Source organism: Microplitis demolitor, chromosome 3, assembly GCF_026212275.2.
Source record: "Microplitis demolitor isolate Queensland-Clemson2020A chromosome 3, iyMicDemo2.1a, whole genome shotgun sequence".
Lineage (NCBI taxonomy): Eukaryota > Metazoa > Arthropoda > Insecta > Hymenoptera > Braconidae > Microplitis > Microplitis demolitor.
In genome coordinates, this window is record NC_068547.1 from 6748657 (window position 1) to 6772054 (window position 23398).

A 23398-nucleotide genomic window follows, 5' to 3' on the forward strand; every position below is an offset into this window, starting at 1 on the left:
TAATAGAAACAATAAAATTAATGATAATAATATTGATATTAATAATAATGATAATAATAATGATAATAATAATAATAATAAAATGAAACAATAAGTTTATAATTAATAATATAAAATAATACTCATAAAGAGTCGCTTAGTTTTCGTTGACCTATCCCTTAATTGTCTAATCTATTTTACAATAATTAAATTGTGTTATTTTTTATTGTTATTTATTTATTTTCATTTTATTTAAACATACTTATCTTGGTTTTAGACACTTAAGTGTACAATACGATGGGTTGGAGAATAAATAAGTTCGGCGACGATCTTTTTGACGATCGCCGAGCACGGAAGTGGGGTAACACCTGCCATGCCAAACTGTTTCAATGCAGTACAATACAATGGAGATTCTTAATCACTACATTCATTTTTATTTCTCATTACTTTGGTTTTAAATTAAGGACTAGTCTGCTGAGCTTCACTCTGTCTTCATACGTTTAATAAAGAAATACAAAAAAAACAATTATAATATAAATAATAAAAATTATTGAGCTGCATTTAATTTATTTTTATTTTATTTATTTTATATATTTATTTATATTTTTATCGACAACACACATACGCAATTAAATTTTATTATAAAATTTTATTTAAGATAATTGATCTATTAATATGTTTAAAATTAGCGAAACTCGTTGACTTCACTCTTATTTTTTTTTTTTTTTTTTCGTCTTTTTTTTTTTTACAAAAGGCAGGAATAATTTGGCAGTAACTTAAAAATATTTTTTAAAATTAATATCAAATCAATAAACAAATTAATATATATTTATACATCAATAATAATGTGTCTTTCATTTTAGTATAAGTTTGTTCGTTTTTTTTTTTTTTTTGTAAGTATAAAAAAAAAATTGATTGCGATTATGAGATTGCAGAGAGATTGTCGAGTGATACAGAGATGACAGGCGAAGCACACAGAGTAATGTACCATTTAGAATCGGAAATGGAAGTTAGAATTAGAATGTAAAAATACTATATATATTTACAATTATTTATTAATTAATTAATTTAATTATTAATAATACAATCTGTAATAAAATTGTCTATTGTAATAATAAATAATAGTACCATCTGTTAAATAGATATATATTAATTGAGTCTTAAAAAAATCATTGTTTAATTATTATTTAAAATTACTTCGTTACTTAAATAAATAAATTCATTATTATAATAGACAATTTTTTTACAGTAACATTTATGCTGATGACAAAGAGTATTAAATTATTTTTTTACGATACGTTGTTATTTATAATGGAGAAACCTTTTTTTTAACGTGTGTACATTGGACTCAAAAACATGGATGATTGCTCCTATATAAGTGATCTTTTATTAATATCTTTAGCTCATTACACTTAACATTTAATTCACTTTTTATTTATATTTATCATCGTTATGTTTATTAAGTGATTAGTATTTTAGTTTTTCTTTTTCATTCAACTTTACATTCATCGAAATAAAAAAAAGTTATTCTTGTTGTTTTTTTTTTTTTTGTTGTTGTTGGCACATAAATGGAAGCAACATACCACCAAAAGGTATGTGTCAAATAAAAATTTCCAAAAAAAGAATAATAATTTTATTAAATTTTTTTTTCACCTAAATATTAATACACTGTAAAAAATTGCATTAATTATATTTTTGTGATTATGGTGAAAAATATTGTAAAAAATTCTAGTGTAAATAAAAAAATATTTATTTGTAAAAAATAAAAAAAAAAAAGTAAGAAAAATTTGTGTGAAAAAAGAATTTGTATTCTACAATTATTTTCTTAAAGTTACAGATAGTATAAAAAAAACAACAAATGAATGTTACAAAGATACGGATATTCTATTACAAAAGCTTCATCTATACATATTTTTTTTTAAAATAATATTTCTCTCGCTCTCTTTAATCCTGTTAGCCTTGATATAATTTGTTATTTTAATTTTCAATTAATTTTCATATCTATCTAACCTTTTTTTTTTTTGTTCAAATATATTTACACTATTTACACAGATTAAAACATTTAATTACTCTTAAACTTAATTATAATTAATTTCTAATTATTTATTTATATTTTATTTTCATACCTTAATGATTGTATAATTAGGATTGACTATACCTTACAATGATCAACGGAATAATTATTAATAATAATCAATAATAATAAATTTAAAATATTTTTTAAATATCGTGACATTCAGATGGTGGTTTGTCCATCTCCAAGGTACCATTTTGGACGAATATCGGTCCGTTTTATATTTTTAATTATTTTATATATATATCTATATATATATTTTTTTTTTTAAATTATTAACATGTCTAGCACTTTGATGAGCAAATACTTTGGAGATTACACAATCTATCAACTTTATTATCCTCTTTACCTTTCACGCTATTAGGGATTTTAATTTAATATTTTTTTTTATAATAATTAATTAAGTATTAAGTATAGACGATTTTTATTTTTAATTATTATTATTTTTTTTTTATCAATTACAAATATAAAACATGTATATGTAAATAGAACTCTTAATTATGCGCGAACATGTTCTCTAATTGAGCATACGTGAATGTTTTTATTTTATTTTATTATTATTATTTTTTTTTTAAAAGATTTTATGAGTTTTTTATCAGTCTAAGCCGATCAGTGCGGCTCCACACACAACAGCATAACAATACACGTTTTTATTTACTTTTTTTTTTTTTCAATAATAATAATAATAATTATACTTAAGCCTGTGTATCTACTGTAACAAATAATTGCAATAATTAAATAACAATTGGCGTATGCTAATTAAATATCTTTTTTTTCAATCTTTATAAAATTTTTAAAAAATACTTTGTGCTTAAAATACACTATTTAATTAAAACCCTAATTAATTCAAAAAATTTATTTCAAATAAATTTATTTAATTTTGTTTTAAAAATTTTACTATTCATATTATTAATTAATCAACAATTTAAATATTTTACTAATTTATAATTAATAAATAAAATTTATAATTATTATTAATAAAAATTTCAAATATTAATTAATTTAAAATAGTGTATTTTAGGCAATAGTATTAAATATTAATAAATATAACTTATCAAATTTCAGAACAAATTTAATTATTTTTTCAAAAATATATACGCCGAGTAATTAATATTTAGGCTTTTTTTATATTTATTTTATTTTTCAATAAACAAAAACACGTATTGATTTAATTTTTTTTTTTTTTTCGTTCAAATATAACGCGAATAAATTTTAAAAGTACATTTTATTGATAAAATGATATTTTTAATGCCTTAGCAAATATTCCAGACCATTTCAACGTTTTGTTTTTAAATTATTTTTTTATTTATTCATTTATCAATAATAGCATATTTTTAAATAAATAAGAGACCCTCATATGATCCATTTATTTTTCACGTGTCATTTTTTTATTTATAAACTATTTTACATCATTTAATAATCATCTATAAATGAAATATCAATGACGAATTACTTTTTATATATTTACACAAACTAATCAATCATACGTTAAATTAAAATTAATTAAATAAATTTTTTTAAGCCAATGGTACCCACTCTTGTTGACGAAAAAAAAATAAAAAACTAATAAACTATATAATCGTATTGTAAAGTAATAAACTAATTAATTACTTCTGTTTTTAAAAACTAATGTCTTTTATGAAATGGAAAAAACTATAATTAAATAAAAAATATCACCGTGCAGAGATTTTTAAAATAATTCCATCTGTACGTAACTATCAATTTTATTTAACGACATCGTAAACTTAAAAAATATGGAAAAAAAAAATGTTTTTTTTTGTTGTGTTTCCTGGCAGTTGGTGAATAAGCACATGAACGTACCGAGGAAAGCAATATGTAATTAATTTACTGTAGGACATTCGTATATAAATATATATATATATATATATATATATTTATTTATACTATCAGACTTGATGAGAGGTCGAGGATAAAGTATAAATATCCTTGTAAAACCATTTTAAATAAACCCCTGTAACTAATATTTAAATATATATACATACATATATATTGACTGTAAGTGCGGCAGTGAAAGAAATTTTATTTGCTGCAACACAATCCAAGCCGTAAAGTCAATAAATTTAGTCAATAGTTTTTACTAACTAATAATAATAGTAAGTGGGTCCTCGGCATTTCTTTATACGTCACAAATTATTACACTGTAGGTGGATTGTATTTTCGTGTAAAAAAAATGGACGTTAATAAATTTAAGAAATTCATTCGAGCCGCATTGTATCAGCCATTCGAGGTTTATCTTTATATATACATATTTAATTATTATATTTATGAGAGATTGTTTCTATTGATGAAAATTGATATCCATTATCCATAACACTAGTTGCACTGTTTTTAAAGTATGTCACACTCACTCAGCTTATTAATAATATTATAGTTAAGTTCACTGTTTATTTAGTTGTTGTTGTTGTTGTTGTTGTTATTGTTATTAAATAAAAGTTAGAGTCGTGTTACCCGTTCAGAGTGCGTTCGCGTCTCGGAGTTCGGCGTCGGTGAGGGTGCAAGATGATGATGGTGATGCTGATGATAATAACCGATGCGGAGGTCCGAGACGACGGATGAATCTCAGACAAGATGTCCATCAATGTCGGAGTAATTGGGTGTCGAGGTGAAAGTTGACAACGGATGTCCGTGGGAATGTACGGGGATGGGGCCCGCACGTGCAAATGTAATTGGCGGGGGCGGCACTGATGGGGGTTGGGGTGATTTTGTTCCTGCAGTCATTACAGTGACGTCGGGCGGGGGTACAGGACGTGGAAGTGTACGATTCCTCGTCAGTGTCCCAGTATTCGTTGCTGTGTGTAACGCACCAACGTGGTGATGCCCGCTGCCAAGGGACGGATAATAAGCGCCTGGTCCGGGTTCGTTCATCACCGGGACCGGGCTAGGGTTCGTTTCATAACCCATATAACGGCCACTGTCCATCTCCACACTGTAGAAATTTACGTCGCTGGGTGGGGCTGGACTGGGATTCCCGATGTAACTCGATTTCGAAACTGCAAAAATTTGTTTTTTTTTTATTTTTAAATTTCTTATAATTTTATTAAATCAACCCATTTTTTTTCTTTTTTTTTACGTAGAGAAAAAATTATAGCTATGGCTTCTATGTAATTATGGTAAAAACAATCCGTTTATAATCATGAGATTAGTTACTGGGGATTATGGAATTTAATCCTGTATTATCTAAAAAAATTTTAATTACTATGAGAATAGCTCGTACGTCATATCTGATATTAAATTATGAGAAAGGGTCTCTCAATGACAGGATTTTTGGCTTTATTATATGAGAATAAAATCAATATATTGTTGATTCGAATGTCGCGTTATAGATACCATAAGAGGATTTACATAGTTGTAGGACCTGCTATACTGCAAAAAATCGAAAGTGAATTTGGAGTGATTACGGATTTTATTTAAATTTGAATTCATTCCGTCACTTGAAGTTCCGGAGTTTTTAAAAAAAATCACTTCGCATATGGTGAAAAAAAGAATTTTTTTTTTAGCAGAGTTATTTCGGAGGGATCTGGATTTTATTTAAATCCACATTTACTCCGATTCAGAGTTTTGGTATTGAAATAAACTCTCTTTCAAAGTGAATTTCACTCCGAGGTTTGTAAATAAATAGTCATCTGCTCCGCAATCACTCCGCACTTACTCCGGATTTAATTCACGTTCACTTCGCAAATTTTTGATAGTGTGTTGATTGGAAAATAAAGAGCATCTCGTTACTTAGTCATTTTTAAACGGTTTAAGAAAAATCTATTGATGTAAAAAAAGTTTTTTTTTTCGAAATTAAAAAAAAGGAATGTAGAAATTTTTTTATACGTTTTTATATTAGAGCTCCTGGTGCAAGTACCAGGAAACAAGAGAACGCATAAAAAAATTGAAATTTGTATTTTTTCATTTTTATATTTCTATATCAAAAATAACTCAATTAGTCCTTTGCTAGAATATGCTTTTATGGAACCTGTAACGTAATGGGATTAAAAACTTTTTTTGACATCGATACATTTTGATAATAGAAGGAAAACATATCATTTTTTATCAATTTCAATTTCTATAAATAATATCAAATTAAAAAAAAATTTATTGATTGGAATTTCCACGAAGTTTCTGAATAAAAATTTTTAATAAATTGTTTTTTTTTTTTTTGTTATATTTATATACCATGAGAGCGTATAAAAAAATTAGTATATAAATTCGGATGAGTCGGAATTCTTTTATTTTTTATTTTCTATTTTTTAAAACAAAAATGTATCGAACAGTAAAAAAAAAAATTTATTTCAATAGATCTATGAATTACGATAAATTTTGAGTCGGTTAGCAAAAAAAAATTTGTATGCTCCCTTATGGCATCTGTAACGTGATGAATGGGAATGACAGCCATAATATATCGTAATAATTCCCGTACCAACTTTATATAAATATTTTTTATATAATAGGTACTTTGAAAATATTGTTCCCATCCATTATAGGAAAATAAAAATATTATGATCATAAAATATAGCACTCGTTTTTTTGTTAAATTTATCTCCATGTAAATAACTATAAATTATTCATTTTAAACCAATAAATAAGTGATTAAATTTCATATAAAATATATATATTTTTTTTTATAAATAACTGTCACTGCGATTTAAATGTATATAAAAAAAAAGTTGCGACTAATCGGCTTTAGTTTTATCAATACCAAAGAATTTAATGCTATTATAATTTTAACGCGCTTACTACATATTAATTATTAAAAAATGAATAATTGTCACCATAAATTAACTTACTTTTATGAAAAAAAAAAAAAAATTGGGTTAATGCTAACTTATAATTATTAAAAATTAAACAAACAATGGCAATATTTGCCAGAGATTAATGTCTATATATTAATAATTAATAATAAAATTATTTAAATATGCATGCAAAAAACAAAAACCTCGCAAGTGTATTGTTAGCTTTGCGTGCCTCATGATGTTTTCATCATCATTATTGTTTAATTATTTTTTTTATCCTTCTTTGCGTCAGTGTTTTGTGAACTGTAATCAATCAAGCAGCTGATCAAGTAATTCATGCCAGAATTAAATGAATTAATGATGAAGTTGATCGAGGAGTATGTTCATTTTTTTTTTTTTTTTTCGTTTTGATTCTGTTATATATGAACATATAAATATGTAGATGATTGCTCATGATAATTTACATTTTTTTTTTTTAAGGATTTAATCAACATCAAATGATAGGCAGTCAAAGGGATGATGGCTGACCAGACTTTTTTTTTTAAGTGAAGCTTGATGAACGAATGAACATATTAACAAATGTAATATAAATAAAATCTACATTATCGAAAATCATGCAGAAAATTTGTTTTTTTTTAAATTTCAATTAACAATGGCAATTTAAAGCCAGAGATGCATTTGGCGTGTTTTAAATTTATTGTGAATAATTTTAAAAAAAAATACTTGTGCGCAAAATAAATTACTATGAAAATAAAAAAATTTTTAAAAAATTTTAAATTTATAAAAATGATAGTAATTGTACAGAAGTATGGTCTCATTTATTTGTGTTACTAAAAATTTTAAAAATTGAAGAGTAAAACTTTTTTTTTTTAATATTTCATGTTCGAGTGACACTGATCTCTATAAAAAAAAAAATTGAATCGATTGAATCATAAATTTTGTCTATTTTTTTGTAAAATTTATGAGTAAAAGATTTTAAATATAAGGTAAAAGCCCCTATGCCCGCTCAGTACCATTAGTCGCTCACTTTAACTGTTTAAGGCGTTTTTTTATAATTTTTATAAAAAAAATTACAACTAAAAATATTATTATTGATAAACAATTATTTGTGAATCTAAATATATTAAAATATCATGTATCAAATTATTTTATAATAGATTATAAATTTAAATTAAAAGACTGTTTTCAAAATCGCGCATAGTCGGGCATTTTTTACTTTAATGTTCATTCGTTAGATTAAATTTAGGTTACGGTAAATTTTTTAATAGTTGTTATAACTATATCTTATTGAATACAAGTTTAAAATTCATGAAAATTTATATTATGAAAGAATAAAGTAGTATAATTTATAAATTATTTGTCCAAATCAATAAACTTATCATATTTTAATTGATATTGTCTTTGAGCGACTATAGGGCCATGTGTGGGTCGAGTAATGGTACATGACAACTTTTAGTGAGCGACTATGATCACACTCGAGGACCTTATTTAAAAAATTAATAATAATTAATTATCAACATTATTTTTCAAACTAAAATTTTATTCTAATACTCGAAACTTCAAAAAATAACTATAAAAAAAAAATATGGTTTTTCATTTCATTTATTAATTTATATCGAGTGATTTAATCTCACTAGAATGAAAAGTGAGCGGATATAGGGACTTTTACCTTACTTTAAAATATAAAATTTTTTTTTTAATAATGCGCTCATAAGAGTCATAGATTAAAAAAAAAGTATTAACATAACTCAATAATAAAAAAAAAATTAAGATTGATTTTTCGATTTTTGACAGTTAGAAATGATTGAGATTGTACTTTTGCATAATAATAAAAGTTATTGATAATTACACAAATAAATAAGCTGGTAGAAAAATATATTTATAATAGTCTGGCCAGCAATAATTAAATGGGATTACATCAATCAAGAGCAATAAACTTGAGAGGTTTTTGCACCTATTGAGAGCCTCAAGACGAGTAGCAGTTGTTAGTTGACATGTAGTAGTTGACCCACCAGAGAGTGTCCCACTGGCAGTGGTTCGTTGTGGTGGTGAATCTAATGGCATCACACTCGGCATATGATTGATTCGTCTACCGAGAGTACCTTGATGGTGTACTTGCATCTCCAAACCGCCCTTATTAAAATCTTGTATACTTTGATCTATTAAATATGTACTAGCTGCAGTTTTTCTCCCCTCATCCTATTTTCAATCACAATAAATTACACGTAAAGAATATTTTTTCATTATTTTCACCATATTACTAACTATATATTATATTAAAACTATTATTTATACTTAATTTTAATTTCAGAGAAGGTTCTAGATTAAGAGTGTCAACAAAAAATTTATTTATCGTAATTTTTTTCCTGGAATTGGCCAAAAATAACTTAATTAAATTTTCTTGATTTATTGCCCGTAGATTCATAAATACAAAATTATTATTTATTGTATAAACTTTGGGTAACAACAGGTGAGACTAATAATAAAAAAAAACTTTATAATCGATTTACTTAAATATTTTCACGATAAAGAACAAAACTTTTTTTTTTAAGGGGAATGCTGTCTTTCAAATAATTAAAGTTCATTTTAAAAATTGTTCTTTAAATAAATTTTTACTTATTATAAGGTGCGCGTGTAATGTTCGAGTCAAATGATAATATTCGACTCGAAATTTTAATAAAAAAACTTGAGTGATTCGTTAGTTTTTAAATTTTTCGTAAATTTTTTAATTATTCGAAAATTAAAAATTAGAAAATTAAAATTTGAATATTCGATTTGAACATCAAATGTTAAATTTAAACTCGCATATGATAATTTATAAAAAACTTTGATTATAATTCGAATTTCATGTGAATAATTAAAAAACTTATGAATAATTGAAATTTTTTAATTAAAATTTTGAATTAAATATCAATATTTAATTTGATACGAATAACTGATATTTAATATTATACTTTTTAAAAGTTATTTATAATGAGTTTTGTAATAATTATTAAATTATTGTTGACTGAACTCTCGAATAAAATTAAAAATTTTTCGCTGTCTAGTCTAGAACCTTCTGTTTAAATTTAAATAACTAATGGATATTATTATTTATAAATAAATTATTTTTATAACTATGGTTAATTAATTAATTACATCTATAATTTATTATTAGTAATTAATATTACGGTATTCTAAGTTCATTAGCATTGCAATTACTCGGGCCATGCACATTGGAGCATGATTAATTAATTACAACCCCCCAGTTTATTGGAGATAGACCTGATCTGATGAGAAAGAAAATTAAAAGCGTATAAACCAATTTAAATAATAAATATATTTAATGAAGAAGTAAATTATATAGGTATTAAATTAATAAATGAATGGAGAGCCAACGGAAAAAAAATAAAAATAAATTAAAGATTGAGTTTAGAGAAGAAAATTAATTTTTAAAAAATATTAAAAAGAGTAAATGATAGAAAAAAAAAAAAAAAGTGTTAACAGAACTCAGACCTACCCTCCGTAATTACTTGTTACTAAGAACATACTGACTGATCGCACTGACCACGTAATCATTAGCGTCGAAATTAACGTCGCTCTTCTCGTCCGAGACTGAACTCAATTCCCCTGTCATCGTGTCTCCATTCACGGTTGAAGGTGCATACATGTCCGCTGTTTGGGATTTGTTGATATCTATACATAAATATAATACAGTAATTAGTAATTAATCACCAGTTAATTAGAAATTTAATTGTTAATAATATTGCTTTTAGCTTTATATATTTTTTTAATTATATTCCAGAATATTTTCTCATATTCAATTGAAAAATGTGTAATTTTAATTAAGAAAATTATTTTTACCTTTACTACTTTACATAATTATTTTTTTTTAATTACACGAGTTTACAAATTTAAAATTTTTAGTGCCATTCAATAAAATTACGTCTTTGTACAGTAAAAAAAAAAGAATTATTGATTTTATTTATAAACTAAGGTAAAAGCCCCTATACCCGCTCACTTTTCATTGGAGTGAGATTAAATTAGGGGAGCCTGGGGCACGAAGGCCCCCTTAAGCCGGTTTTTTCTTTTTGTGGCTTTTAACCATAAAATTCATTTATTTTCCGTCGATATCGAAAGAATAAGTAGAAATTTTGCAAAAAATCGAAAAAAAAATTTGTTTTTTTTCTGGGGCACGAAGGCCTCCTCTCCAAAAAATTATCAACAAAAATTTTTTTTTTATTTCCCGTTAAGTTATGACCTTTATAATGTTTTTATGACGTTTTAGGCCAGTATGTGATGTATGAGGTAAAATGGACCATTAAAAAAAAAAAATTGTCACAAAAAAATTAACTTGACGGAAAATAAAAAAAAAATAATTTTTTCTTTATAATTTTTTTTTCGAGTTGTCCGTTTTGCCCCTCATATCACGTATTGACTTAAAATATACTAAAAACATTATGAAGGTCATACTTTGACGGAAAATAAAAAAAAAAAATTTTACCTAATTTTTGAAGAGGGCCTTTATGCCCCAGGGGGGCCTTCGTGCCCCAGGCTCCCCTACTCATTATAAACTAATAAATAAAGTGAAAAACCATATTTTTTTTCATGGTTATTTTTTGAAGTTTCGAGTATTAGAATAAAATTTTAGTTTGAAAAATAATCTTGATAATTAATTATTATTTTTTTTTAAATAAGGTCCTCGAGTGTACAAATAGTTGCTCACTGAAAGTTGTCATGTACCATTACTCGACCAACACATGTCCCTATAGTCGCTCAAAGACGATATCAATTAAAGTATGATAAGTTTATTGATTTGGACAGATAATTTATAAATTATACTACTTTATTCTTTCATAATATAAATTTTCATGAATTTTAAACTTGTATTCAATAAGATATAGTTATAACAACTATTAAAAAATTTACCGTAACCTAAATTTAATCTAACGAATGAACATGAAAGTAAAAAATGCCCGACTATGCGCGATTTTGAAAACAGTCATTTAATTTAAATTTATAATCTATTATAAAATAATTTGATACATGACATTTTAATTCTTAGATTCACAAATAATTATTTATCAATAATGATATTTTTAGTTATGATTTTTTTTATGAAAATTATAAAAAAACACCTTAAACAGTTAAAGTGAGCGACTAATGGTACTGAGCGGGTATGGGAGCTTTTACCTTATAACTTTTCTAACAATTTTCATACATTTATATTTTTATATGATGATTATTTCGTAGAGTATAATAAGGGTATTTCTAATTAGCTCTTAAAAATAAAATTAAAAATTCAAAGTGTGTACTTTGTAAAGCCTTTTGAAAATAATTTTAAGTCCAATATAATGATGACTTAAATCGATTTTTATTTCTCTTTGTAAGTTGCCAACGTTTTTTTTTTCAATGTAATTTAATAAATAATTTAAAAGTTTATTTCGTAAGCTTCAAGTATTTCATTTTAAATTTCTCTCCATCAATTAATTGGTGTTCAATTAAATGTTAAAGTAAAAAATAAATTATCTACTAAATATTATTATATATAAAAAAAATTATAAAAAGCTTATGAATTTGTTATTGAAGAGAAACTAAGAGTTTTAAAATACCTACTTTTATATTATATCAGATTTTTTACGTACAAATTGTAGATAAAAAATAAAATGAAATAAAATATTTAAGACTTTTTATTTGATTCGCGTTTTTTTTATATATTACGAGTTATAAATTTTACGAATCACCTTAGAGGAGAGATTTAAAGTTTTATCATGAATTTTTATATCTCAATCGATTATTCTGACTAGAGCTACGGCCTTTTGAATTTTTGATGATTCTTCTATATATATAAAACCATTATTCAGTGTTTTTTATCAAAGGATTACAGACTTTAGTATATATAATAGTTCGAATACGAAAATTCAAAGAACATATTTAATACTGGTTGTTACGTAATATAAGAGAGAATGTTTATTTTTGAAACAAAAATTTATATAAAACCTATGAAACGTTTCGATACAATACCTTTAGATTTAGCATCGCTTAAAGCTTGTTCAAGTTTGCATTTAATATTGATTTTCTTTTTAAAAATTATACTTTCAAAATTTTATTTTTATTGTATACTTGCAATATTCTCGCTCACTTCACTGGGCGTTCATAAAATGAAAAATAAAAAAAAAATTGATTTTTTTAATTAAAAACTTGGTAATTTACATTTAAAAGTTATTGAAAAAAAAAAAAGTCAAATAAACTATTCATTGTTTGATAGAACTATCGATCTTCTTAATCTTATGCTATCATATAAATATCGTAAAAAAAAAATTCGTTCTAAAAATGTCGAGACAGTGAACTTCCAAAATTTAAACGATTCTGAACTTTTATTTGAAAATCTTTGAAACTGAAAAAATTAGTGAACTATTTTCAACTAGTGAGAGCTTTTCCTGCTCGTTTTTTTTTGGGGAGGGGGAGGGAGGGATAACTTGATTCGACGATTTTTTGGGTTTGAAAAACATTAAAAAAAAAGGAATGAATTAGGAATCATGCAGATTTACGACTCTTCCCAGGTAGCACACTTTCCTTTGTGATATTTATAAGATATTAGTTTTTAAGCTACTTTTTGACTGGTCGATAAGGCATCAATATGTTGACAAAAAGATCAGAAATTTATGTCACCGAAAAAGTATCTGCTTAAAACACTTAACACAAGTAACGACAAAAAGTAAATTACAAATAGTGGTAAAATAAGTCATCTAAATGACTTTTTAATTGAAATAAGGCAGGATAAACAACACAACTCGTCTCTGTCTCTGGAACCAACATTTGCATGTTGTATTTATTCCCAAAAACGTGACTAAGACAAAAAATTTTTGTCTTGTCCTTTTAAAAGACATCTTAAAGTTGACTTTGTGCTACTTGGGTTACCAGAATTATTCAAATACGTGGCAAAAAATTTAAAAATAATTTGAAAATATTTATGAACATTTTTTGACTTTTATTAGATTTTTTGGGAAGGTCAGTATTTTTTTCACTTTTAGATTTGTTAAAAAATATTTAAAAAATAAATGATTGGAACTAATTATAAACTAATTATGAATTCACAAACTTGTCAATTCAAATCAATTTTGTTTCAAAAATTTCAAAAAAAAAAAAATCCTCAAAAAAAGCTCACATTAGTTGATAATTTTTCACACTTCTAATAATTTTGAAATTCCAAAAATGTTTGACCATAAGTTCAATTTTAGTTCACTGTCAGGATCATTTTTAGAACAAATTTTCTTAACAAAGATTATTCGTTTTCTCATTTATTAGTATAGAAGCAAATAATCCAGACGAATACCGAATAGAACCCAATGAAAATTTCAATAAACAATTTTTTTATGCTCTGTGATTTAAAAATAGCGTAAATGCATTCCGTATTTAAATTTCATCCATCTATTTTCGCGTTTTACCGATATGTAGATTATCCGATAATAATACTTTATTTAATTTTTAAAAATAACAATGGAGACTTTGCATTGACGTTTAGTTAAATAATTAAATAATGTTGGTTTAATAAAAATAACAGAAATTATAAATGATTTTTAACTTCCCGCCAAGAAAATTGAAAATTTTCAAAAATTCGGGAAGTTATTGGTTTCAGTCTAATTTTCGAAAATCGAATTTCTAAGAGATCTTGACGTTTTGAGATTCTAGGAAGCTATCCTGACTAATTTCACGATGATGTCTGAGTGTATGTATGTATGTAAATATCTGTAACTTTTGAACAGATGAACCGATTTTGATTTTCAAGGTGTCATTCAACGCGGCATGTCAATATCTAAAAGCTGAAAAAAATTAAGTTTGATCGGCAGCGCTCGTTCAGAGATATTCCAAAAATAAACTTTTTTCAAAAATGTTTTTTTTGGATAATTTTTTATGTGCTCGATGGATTGATTCCAAAATCAACTGGGCTCTGAAACTTCATAAGCCGCATCGAATGCCACCTCAAACATCAAAACCGGTTAATTCGTTCAATAGAAACCGTTGTCAAAAGAAATAAAAAAAAATTTTTAGTATTCTCGAAATTTTTCAAAAACGACTCAATAAATCAATTTCAAAATCTGATCAGTTGTAGAACTCAATAAAACGCGTCGTTTGCCACCTTAATCGTCTAAATCGGTTTATTTGTTCGGGAGATATTGTTTGAGAAAAAATCGTACAAAACGTTTTTTTTTCGAAAATAAAAGGATACAAAAGTATTTTCGAGCTCGAAGAACTCGAAAATGTATCTACAACAATTTTTCGAGCTCAAGGAGCTTGAAATATGCGGGAAGTTTTTGACAGTTTGAAGAAAATAAACAAACAGTGTATTTTATTTTTGTTAGTGCGAATTGAATATATAAAAATAAAAAAAACATACATAGATTTGGATTAAATATTGCAAGTACGTTGAAACCTTCCTAAGCTACGTTGCCTTAAGTATAAAAAATTGTATGTCGAAAAGTTTTTTAGTTTCTAAGTGACGTCTGTTATAGGAAAAAAAAAAAGCTTTTTGTTTTATGAGTATAGATAAACTTATTCACGTCTTTTTCTGCGTTATGTATCACTTGCTCTCTTTTGAATAACAAAATAAAACTTTTTCGCTTCTCTTAACCATAATCAATATTTATAAACTTAATAAATATTTTTTTTTTTTTTTACAATAAATTATAGAAGTGATGGGTTAAGTTCATTGGAATAAATTTGAATACTGCAGCTTCACTTTTCAATTATTTATGTAAAATTAGATAATAATTAAGTCGATCGATAGTAATAAAAAAAGGTGATAGCATTAATCCATTAGTTATAATTGCAGCAGAGGACAAGGAGTTCAATGAACTTAACAAAAAAAAAATATTTATAATTATTTCCATATACATTGAAGTTTTATATGTCGATATAATGAAAGATAATATTTGGTTTCATTAAAATTTATATGAAAGTAATAAAAATTTTTAAATTAAAAAAAAAATAATTTCAAATGAAACGTTGAAATATATTTTTAAATTGACAAACCTTTCATAAGCACGAACTGTACTTCTTACAAGTTTGTTCATCGGTGTTAAATTTAATTATGAAAAGATTTTTTTTTACTCTTACTTATGTCCGCTGGTAAATTTTTATAAAATTGTTCATGAGCATAAATAAATAATCTTAGAAATGCAATTTCAATACTGTCTCGGCACAAACTTTGTAAACAGGTATAATTAATATAAAAAAAATAAATAAAATAAACTGGTTTCAATTTTCAAAACTTACGGGCCTTATTTCTCTTTCGTACAATGTACCATAACATGATGAATAGATTAATAATAAAAAAGATGATGGAGGTTGCGGCAACTGTATAGATATAATTCATCGGAAAATCACTTTTCTCCAATAAATCCTGCTGACTATGGCTTTTATCGAGTCCTTGTGTTGTAGTGGAGATAAAAAAAAAAAAAATTCAAATAAATAAATATTTACCAGAGCGATGTATCTTCTTTTTTGACTTAAGTGTGGCATAGAGTATGGGTGTAGCAATGAGTAGACAAGCACAGGCGGATGCAACGATGATTATGACGATGGTGTAGGAGGAGTTAATCTCACTGGCGGTCAACTCTGTCGGTGGCGCTTCCCCTGTAACCCAAGCCATTAACCCCGTCACCCGGATGTTACTCATGCACCTGGCCGTTTCGTTAGTTACGTTTATGTATCATTTTATCAATCTACTTCAATTGCGTTTTTAGTTACTCTACATTTTTTTTTTATCCGCTAATATTTTTTTATTTTCTCACACGCAAAACTACTAAGGCCGTCATATTGTTTACTTGTACTACTTAAAATTACTTAAAATGCAAATACCATTTAATTTACATTTAAAAAAAATTTTTTTTTATCTGTTTTTAAAAAATTAATATTCATTTAAGGTAAAAGCCCCTATAGCCGCTCACTTTTCATTGGAGTGAGATTAAATCACTCAATATAAATTAATAAATAAAATGAAAAACCATATTTTTTTTATAGTTATTTTTTGAAGTTTCGAGTATTAGAATAAAATTTAAGTTTGAAGAATAATATTGATAATTAATTATTATTAATTTTTTAAATAAGGTCCTCGAGTGTGATCATAGTCGCTCACTAAAAGTTGTCATGTACCATTACTCGACCCACACATGGCCCTATAGTCGCTCAAAGACAATATCAATTAAACTATGATAAGTTTATTGATTTGGACAAATAATTTATAAATTATACTTCTTTATTCTTTCATAATATGAAATTTTATGAATTTTAAAAATGTATTTAATAAGATATAGTTATAACAATTTTTAAAAAATTTTACGAAACCTAAATTTAATCTAACGAATGAACGTTAAAGTAAAAAATGCCCGGCGATGCGCGATTTTGAAAACAGTCATTTAATTTAAATTTATAATCTATTATAAAATAATTTGATACATGATATTTTAATATATTTACATTCACAGATAATTTATTTATCAATAATAAAATTTTTATTTGTAATTTCTTTTATAAAAATTCTAAAACAAGCCTCAAACAGTTACGGTGAGCGACTAATGGTACTGAGCGGGTACAGGGGCTTTTACCTTAACACTTTTTTTTATAAAAAAAAAAAACATTTTTTTAAATGTATAGATGCAGATTTTTTTAAATAATAATAATTACATTATTATTTAAATGATTATTCATTATAATTCGGGCATGCAAAATTTCATAATTTGAATTTTACGTTCGTTGAACATGAAAATTGCATGCCGCAATTTCAATAACCAATTATAATTTTTCTTTGCTACAATACGATAGTTATAAATTACTACTGGGCAATATTTACTTTAATTATTTATTTACTTTTTAACCGTCAATGAATTTATTAGCCCCATAATTAATGTAATTTATGTAAAAGCTTTCCCATGCAAAGAATGTATTTTAACTAAAAGTGATAATTCAAATAGCACTTAATAATAATAATATTATTTAGCGACCAAATGATTTAAATGAATGATTAGATGTATGATTGGATAGCAATGAAATTGTTTTATATTTATTTGTTGGTTTGTTTGTTTATGGATTTACTGTATTTATTATTATTACTTAAAATATTTATTAAAATACTTACGGAGAGTTTGAACTTTAACAAGATCAGGTAAGAATGGACTCTCGCCTTTAATATTTCGCGCCATTATACTAAAGACGTAGTAAGTTCCCAAAGTTAGTCCGCCGATAGTTGCGGTGTATTGTCCTGGTGGTATGTCAAGGTAATAATAATTGTCCTGATAATCAAGCGCTTGTCGCCAGCGAATGCGATAGGAAGTTGGTAGACCACCATCGAAACCTTTTTTCCATATCAATGTCACACTGTCGTGAGTTACATTTGACACTTGAAGGTCTGTCGGTTTATCAGGCGGCGAAGTTACATCGAGATGTACGACGTCTGTTATTTGACCCATTGAATTGAATGCACGACAATTGTATTTTCCATAATCACGTTGGGTTACACGTACTATTGATAGTGTTGATTGAGCCTCAAGTTTTGATAACTTAAAAATATAAAATATTTTTTGTATAATATATTTAAAATATTATTATTTTTATTGTTATTTTTATTTACCTCTTTACGTGTAATTTTATATTTATCCGTAGTAATATTTGGAGATAATGTTTTATCATTAAATGTCCAGATAAACTTAGGTAAAGGTGATCCACGTGCTCGGCAGTATAATTTAACGTCTGACCCAACATTAGCAGCAGCTTTTCTTGTTAAATGATTATTAGTAATTTGTGGTTCAACTAAAATAAAATTAAAAAAAAAAAAAAAGAATTTATACATAAGTAAATAAGTAGAATTGATGTTTAATTAAAAATAAGGCTAATTTAATATAAAACAAATGATAATTAAACATACAATTAGTGATAAATAGAATAGGTTTAGATGTGACATTTCCAATTCCATTGTTAACATTGCAACGATATTCTCCAACGTCTTCTTCACTTGGATTGCTGATATGCAGGAAGGATGTTTTGTTTGCAAAGGAGGTCGAATAACGACTAGATAGTTCCGAACTCGAGCCAACTTTGTACCACGTTACATATTCATCACCAATGGGACTGCCATCCAATTCGCAAAATAATTTAGCCTCCGTATCTGGCGTATACACTACTCCGGATTCGGATGTCCGTTTGATTTCAGCCGCGTCTACAAAGTCCAGTAAATTATTATTACTACTGGTTACTTTTTTATTTATTTATTTATTTTTTTTTTATCGATTATTAAATACTATTTTTATTATTTTATTAGCTTACATTGAATAGTTAAATTTAATTGATAAAATGATGATCCTTGTTTATTTGTTGCTTGACATATATAAGTACCCGCGTCATTACGATGTAAACGTGTGATATTTAATGTCGAGTCACGTGCTTTTATTCGTGAACTGTCACGACTCAATGGCAAACCATCACGTATCCACGTGAAATTGAGCATACTTGGATTGCCTTTTGCTGTTACAGATATTACGTAAGGCTCACCTTCCATTCCCACTAATTCATTTGGATCCATTGATGTAAATATTGGTTTAACTGTTTATACATAATTCATAATTAATTAATTAATAATTCATTATTTTTAATTAATATACTGTAAAAAATCGGCAGTGAATGGGGATTTTATTTAAATGCCAGTTCACTCTGTCATTCAGAGTTTCGGAGTTATAAAATAAAATCACTGTATACGATTTTTTTTTCAGCGGAATGATTTTAGAGTAATGAGAATTTTATTTAAATTCGCAGTCACCTCGGATTCACTTTGCATTTAATCCCATTTATTCAAAAAATTTTTTACAGTGTAACTAATATCATTAAAAATAATTATAAAAATAAATTACATAAAACATTAAGTGCAGTTGCGTCATGAGTTGTTCGTTCCATTTCAGCATTACGAGCTTGACAAGTGTATACTTCTTCATTCATATCCTCAGTCAATTGTAGCTGAAGCTCGACAGTTGATACAAATCCACCGTGAAGTCCCACACGTGTTGTATTTTTAGTTCCCTCAACAGCTATTCCTGATTTCCACCATGACATTTCTGCGGGTGGATTACTCGCGCTTGATTCGCATATTAATTTACCTACCGCACCCGCACTAAATTCCTCGGGTACTCGTGTTATTTTTACTTGCGCCGGTGGGACTATTTTAGCAAAAGTTAATTAATTAATTAATTAAGTAATTATGTAATTTAATGGTTAATAATAAAAATATCTCTTAATACTTACAGTGAACTTTTAAAATAAATTTTTTACTCATTGGAATAGTTGTAGCCGAATTAACGGCATCACATCTTATGTGCGCATTATTATCTGACGCGTTTATAAGAATTTCTAATTCATTTGATACTGCGTGATCTCTTGTGTAAACTGTTCCTTTTATCTGTTTATTTTAATTATTATTAGTAAGTAAGTTAAATAAAGTCGTTAATCTAATAATTTATTACGGCAATTATAAATTTACCTCTTTATCATTTTTATACCAAGTAACATTGGCAAGAGGATTACCAGCAGTTGCAACGCAAAGTAACTTTAATATAGTACCAGCATCAATAGCCGTATTTTCTTCGTAACCAGAAATTATTAAACTTGCTGGCGGATCTACAAAGAACAAAATTAATAATAATAACTGGCAACCTGCAGTCCTTACGTGACTGCTCGAGTTTACTATTAAATTTATTTTATATTTTTTTTACAAAGCTTTTCTTATTTATCGATTGTAATAACTATGTAATTATGTAATTCTCAAAAATAAAAAAAAGAAAAATCGACACACGTTCAAATTTTTTTTATAAGTCGTCTAATATATTTCATGTTACGCATACCCGAAAAATACGTCGTTCAATGCACAAGGTCGAGCTCATAAAATTTTATATCAAATTAAATTTATGTCTGATTGGTCAATAGTGTGATTTAAAATATTTTAAAACACACTTTGTAGATTAAATCACGAGATTTGAGTAAAATAGGCGGATTATATTCCTACTTAATGATTTAGATACTAGTAATTTACTGCTCGCGCATACGCATGCGCATGGATAATTTTATGATCGAATTTAATAGTTTAGTCTTGTTTCGTGATCGATACTCTAGTAACACGTGTTTGAGCAAGACCCATAGTTGCTAGTGTCTTTCGCAAAATTGTGTATCAAGAAATCTATGTCAAGATTTGTCTGTCTTGCTCATGGTATCGTACGTAAGAATATTAAAGATATCTTGAACACGGTCTAATGAACAAGTGTCTGATACATTTTTTGCACCAGTAACAGAAGGTATTTACGTATGGTTTGTTCAGGATATGCTTAAGGCTCAAAGTCAATTTTGAGCCTTGAGCAGATCTTGAGCAAGTAACTATTTACAACCATAGTCTTCCTCCAAAATTGAATTATAGTCTGGTACGAATTTCTTGTGTAAGGCTTGCAATTTAAACCTGGTCACAAGTATCTGCAGCAAGACACTAGCTCCTAGTTATATGAGTATATGAATATCTTAATGTATCTAGGTAACCAATATCGAGCAGTAAATTTTGAAATAGCCAATGAGGAATCAGGCCTCATTTTTTTCAACTGTTAACTATCATGTATTTTTTATTAAAGGACGAATCTATTACATCTTTTATGACGTCACTTCAAATTTTAGCTAAAATCATTCTCTCTATGTACACAAACTATTGTATACATCTAGTGACATTAAGTATAATACTCGATACCAAAAATGTCTGAGATACTATTTTTTTCTAAAATGTCTCAACAACAATCAAAGACAAACAAATTAAATAGTAGTTATTTCGGAATACCATTAAAGAATGAACAAAAAAAAAGAAAGTCAATCAATATCTTTTAGCGCGAAATTTAAATATAATCCGAATTATTCAGAAAGCTTAAGATATATATTTAACTATCTTGTAGAAAGATCTGAAACTATGAAAAGGCATAAATCTAAGTCAAGATCTTTCCATTGATACCAAGTTCAATCACATTAACTAATTTGATTATAGAGATACGGCAGTAATAAAATTGACTTTATCTTCTTAATAAAAGGATGATTATAATAAGAATATTAAATAAATTACTTACATATAACATTAATGGTATGTGCTTTCATAGTATGATCAGCAAGTTTTTTATTAGTCGCATGACAAATAACAACGACGCTTTTAGCATCACGGTTAATATTAAATGTTATATTTGATGTCGTAATATAACCACCCTGGGGCGCTAAAAAAGTTCGTGAGTTATTTGTATTAAACTCACTACCTCCAACAGTCCATTTTATTTCCGCTGGGGGATTTGAATTTTCAGTTGTACAAATAATTGTGACTGTTTCCTCTGCTTTAGCTTCCGTTGGACCGGTTATTATTACTGAAGCTGGACGAACTGTAATTATCAAGTAGTTATATTAATAAAATTGATAGTAATAATAATTTGATAGACGTGTAATTTATTTGTGAATGGGTTATTAAATTAATTAAAAGTGTAAGTCAGGTATTAAATGATGTTTAATCTATAATTATGCTTACAGAGAACACTGAGATCAACGTGAACTTTGAGAGGTGTTACACTCATGACATTAGATACTTCACAGCGATATCGTGCTTTGTCATCCTCAGATTGCGCCTCGAATGTCAGTACATTCTGGGATATTCTATCGTCAGTACGGTAGAAGTTGCTTTTTACTTCGTCATTTCTGAACCATACCACCTGAGCTGGTGGATTACCGCCACGTGATTTACACACTAGCTCAACTCGTTGTCCTCGTTGAACTGTTTCACCCTCAGTATATCCTTCAATGTACGGTGGACCAGGTGGATCTTTAATAATTTATGTTCACGTTATACCTTGTTATACCTTGTTTTTTTTTTACAAAAATAACAATTTTCTCCTTTTTTTTTTTAAATAAATTTCTAAGAGCTCATATTTATAACTTGAAAGCTATTTCGTAATGAGTTTTTAACGAGATTTTAATGATAAGCTCTTTGTAAAAAAAAATTATTTTTTATTAATTATATAAAATAACAGAATTTTGATAAAAAAATTTTAATTAATTTATATTATGAATTTTAATTAAAATTATTCGTATTTGTATTAATGACTCATATTAAATTGAGGGTAAATTATAATTACTATTAAGGTATTAATTACTTAATATCCAGATTTATGAAAAACTTTTGAAATAATTTAATGGTTATAATTTAAAAGTACTTTAATCACCATTAAATATTAATATGTTGAAATTATAATTTTGAACAAAGTACATATAAGGTAAAAGCCCCTATACCATTAGCCGCTCACTTTGACTGTTTAAGAAGTTTTTTTATAATTTTTATAAAAAAATATTATTATTGATAAATAATTATTTGTGAATCTAAATACATTAAAATATAATGTATCAAATTATTTTATAATAGATTATAAATTTAAATTAAATGACTGTTTTCAAAATCGCGCATAGTCGGGCATTTTTTACTTTAACGTTCATTCGTTAGATTAAATTTAGGTTACGTCAAATTTTTTAATAATTGTTGTAACTACATCTTATTAAATACATTTTTAAAATTCATGAAATT

At 26.3% G+C, this 23398-nt stretch overlaps 1 protein-coding gene across 3 annotated transcripts in view; it reads right to left on the reverse strand.

The window, feature by feature from the left end:
- Positions 1 to 3549: 3549 nt before the first annotated feature.
- Positions 3550 to 23398, reverse strand: part of LOC103568601 (nephrin) — a 196069-nt gene continuing 176220 nt past the window's right edge. Inside the window, exons 6-18 of one of the 3 annotated variants that reach the window (XM_014440599.2) lie at positions 22352 to 22642; positions 21909 to 22208; positions 20297 to 20433; positions 20062 to 20215; positions 19674 to 19976; positions 19093 to 19368; positions 18695 to 18985; positions 18401 to 18579; positions 17909 to 18329; positions 16048 to 16200; positions 10340 to 10467; positions 8805 to 8991; positions 3550 to 5064 (exon numbers count right to left, since the gene is read on the reverse strand). In XM_014440599.2, the coding sequence (XP_014296085.1) occupies positions 4634 to 5064; positions 8805 to 8991; positions 10340 to 10467; positions 16048 to 16200; positions 17909 to 18329; positions 18401 to 18579; positions 18695 to 18985; positions 19093 to 19368; positions 19674 to 19976; positions 20062 to 20215; positions 20297 to 20433; positions 21909 to 22208; positions 22352 to 22642 (3251 nt within the window). In that variant the 3' untranslated portion in view covers positions 3550 to 4633. Of the gene's footprint in view, positions 5065 to 8804; positions 8992 to 10291; positions 10468 to 16047; positions 16201 to 16254; positions 16408 to 17908; positions 18330 to 18400; positions 18580 to 18694; positions 18986 to 19092; positions 19369 to 19673; positions 19977 to 20061; positions 20216 to 20296; positions 20434 to 21908; positions 22209 to 22351; positions 22643 to 23398 lie in introns of those variants that run through there. The other 2 variants (XM_014440598.2, XM_014440600.2) reach the window with 2 other exon arrangements.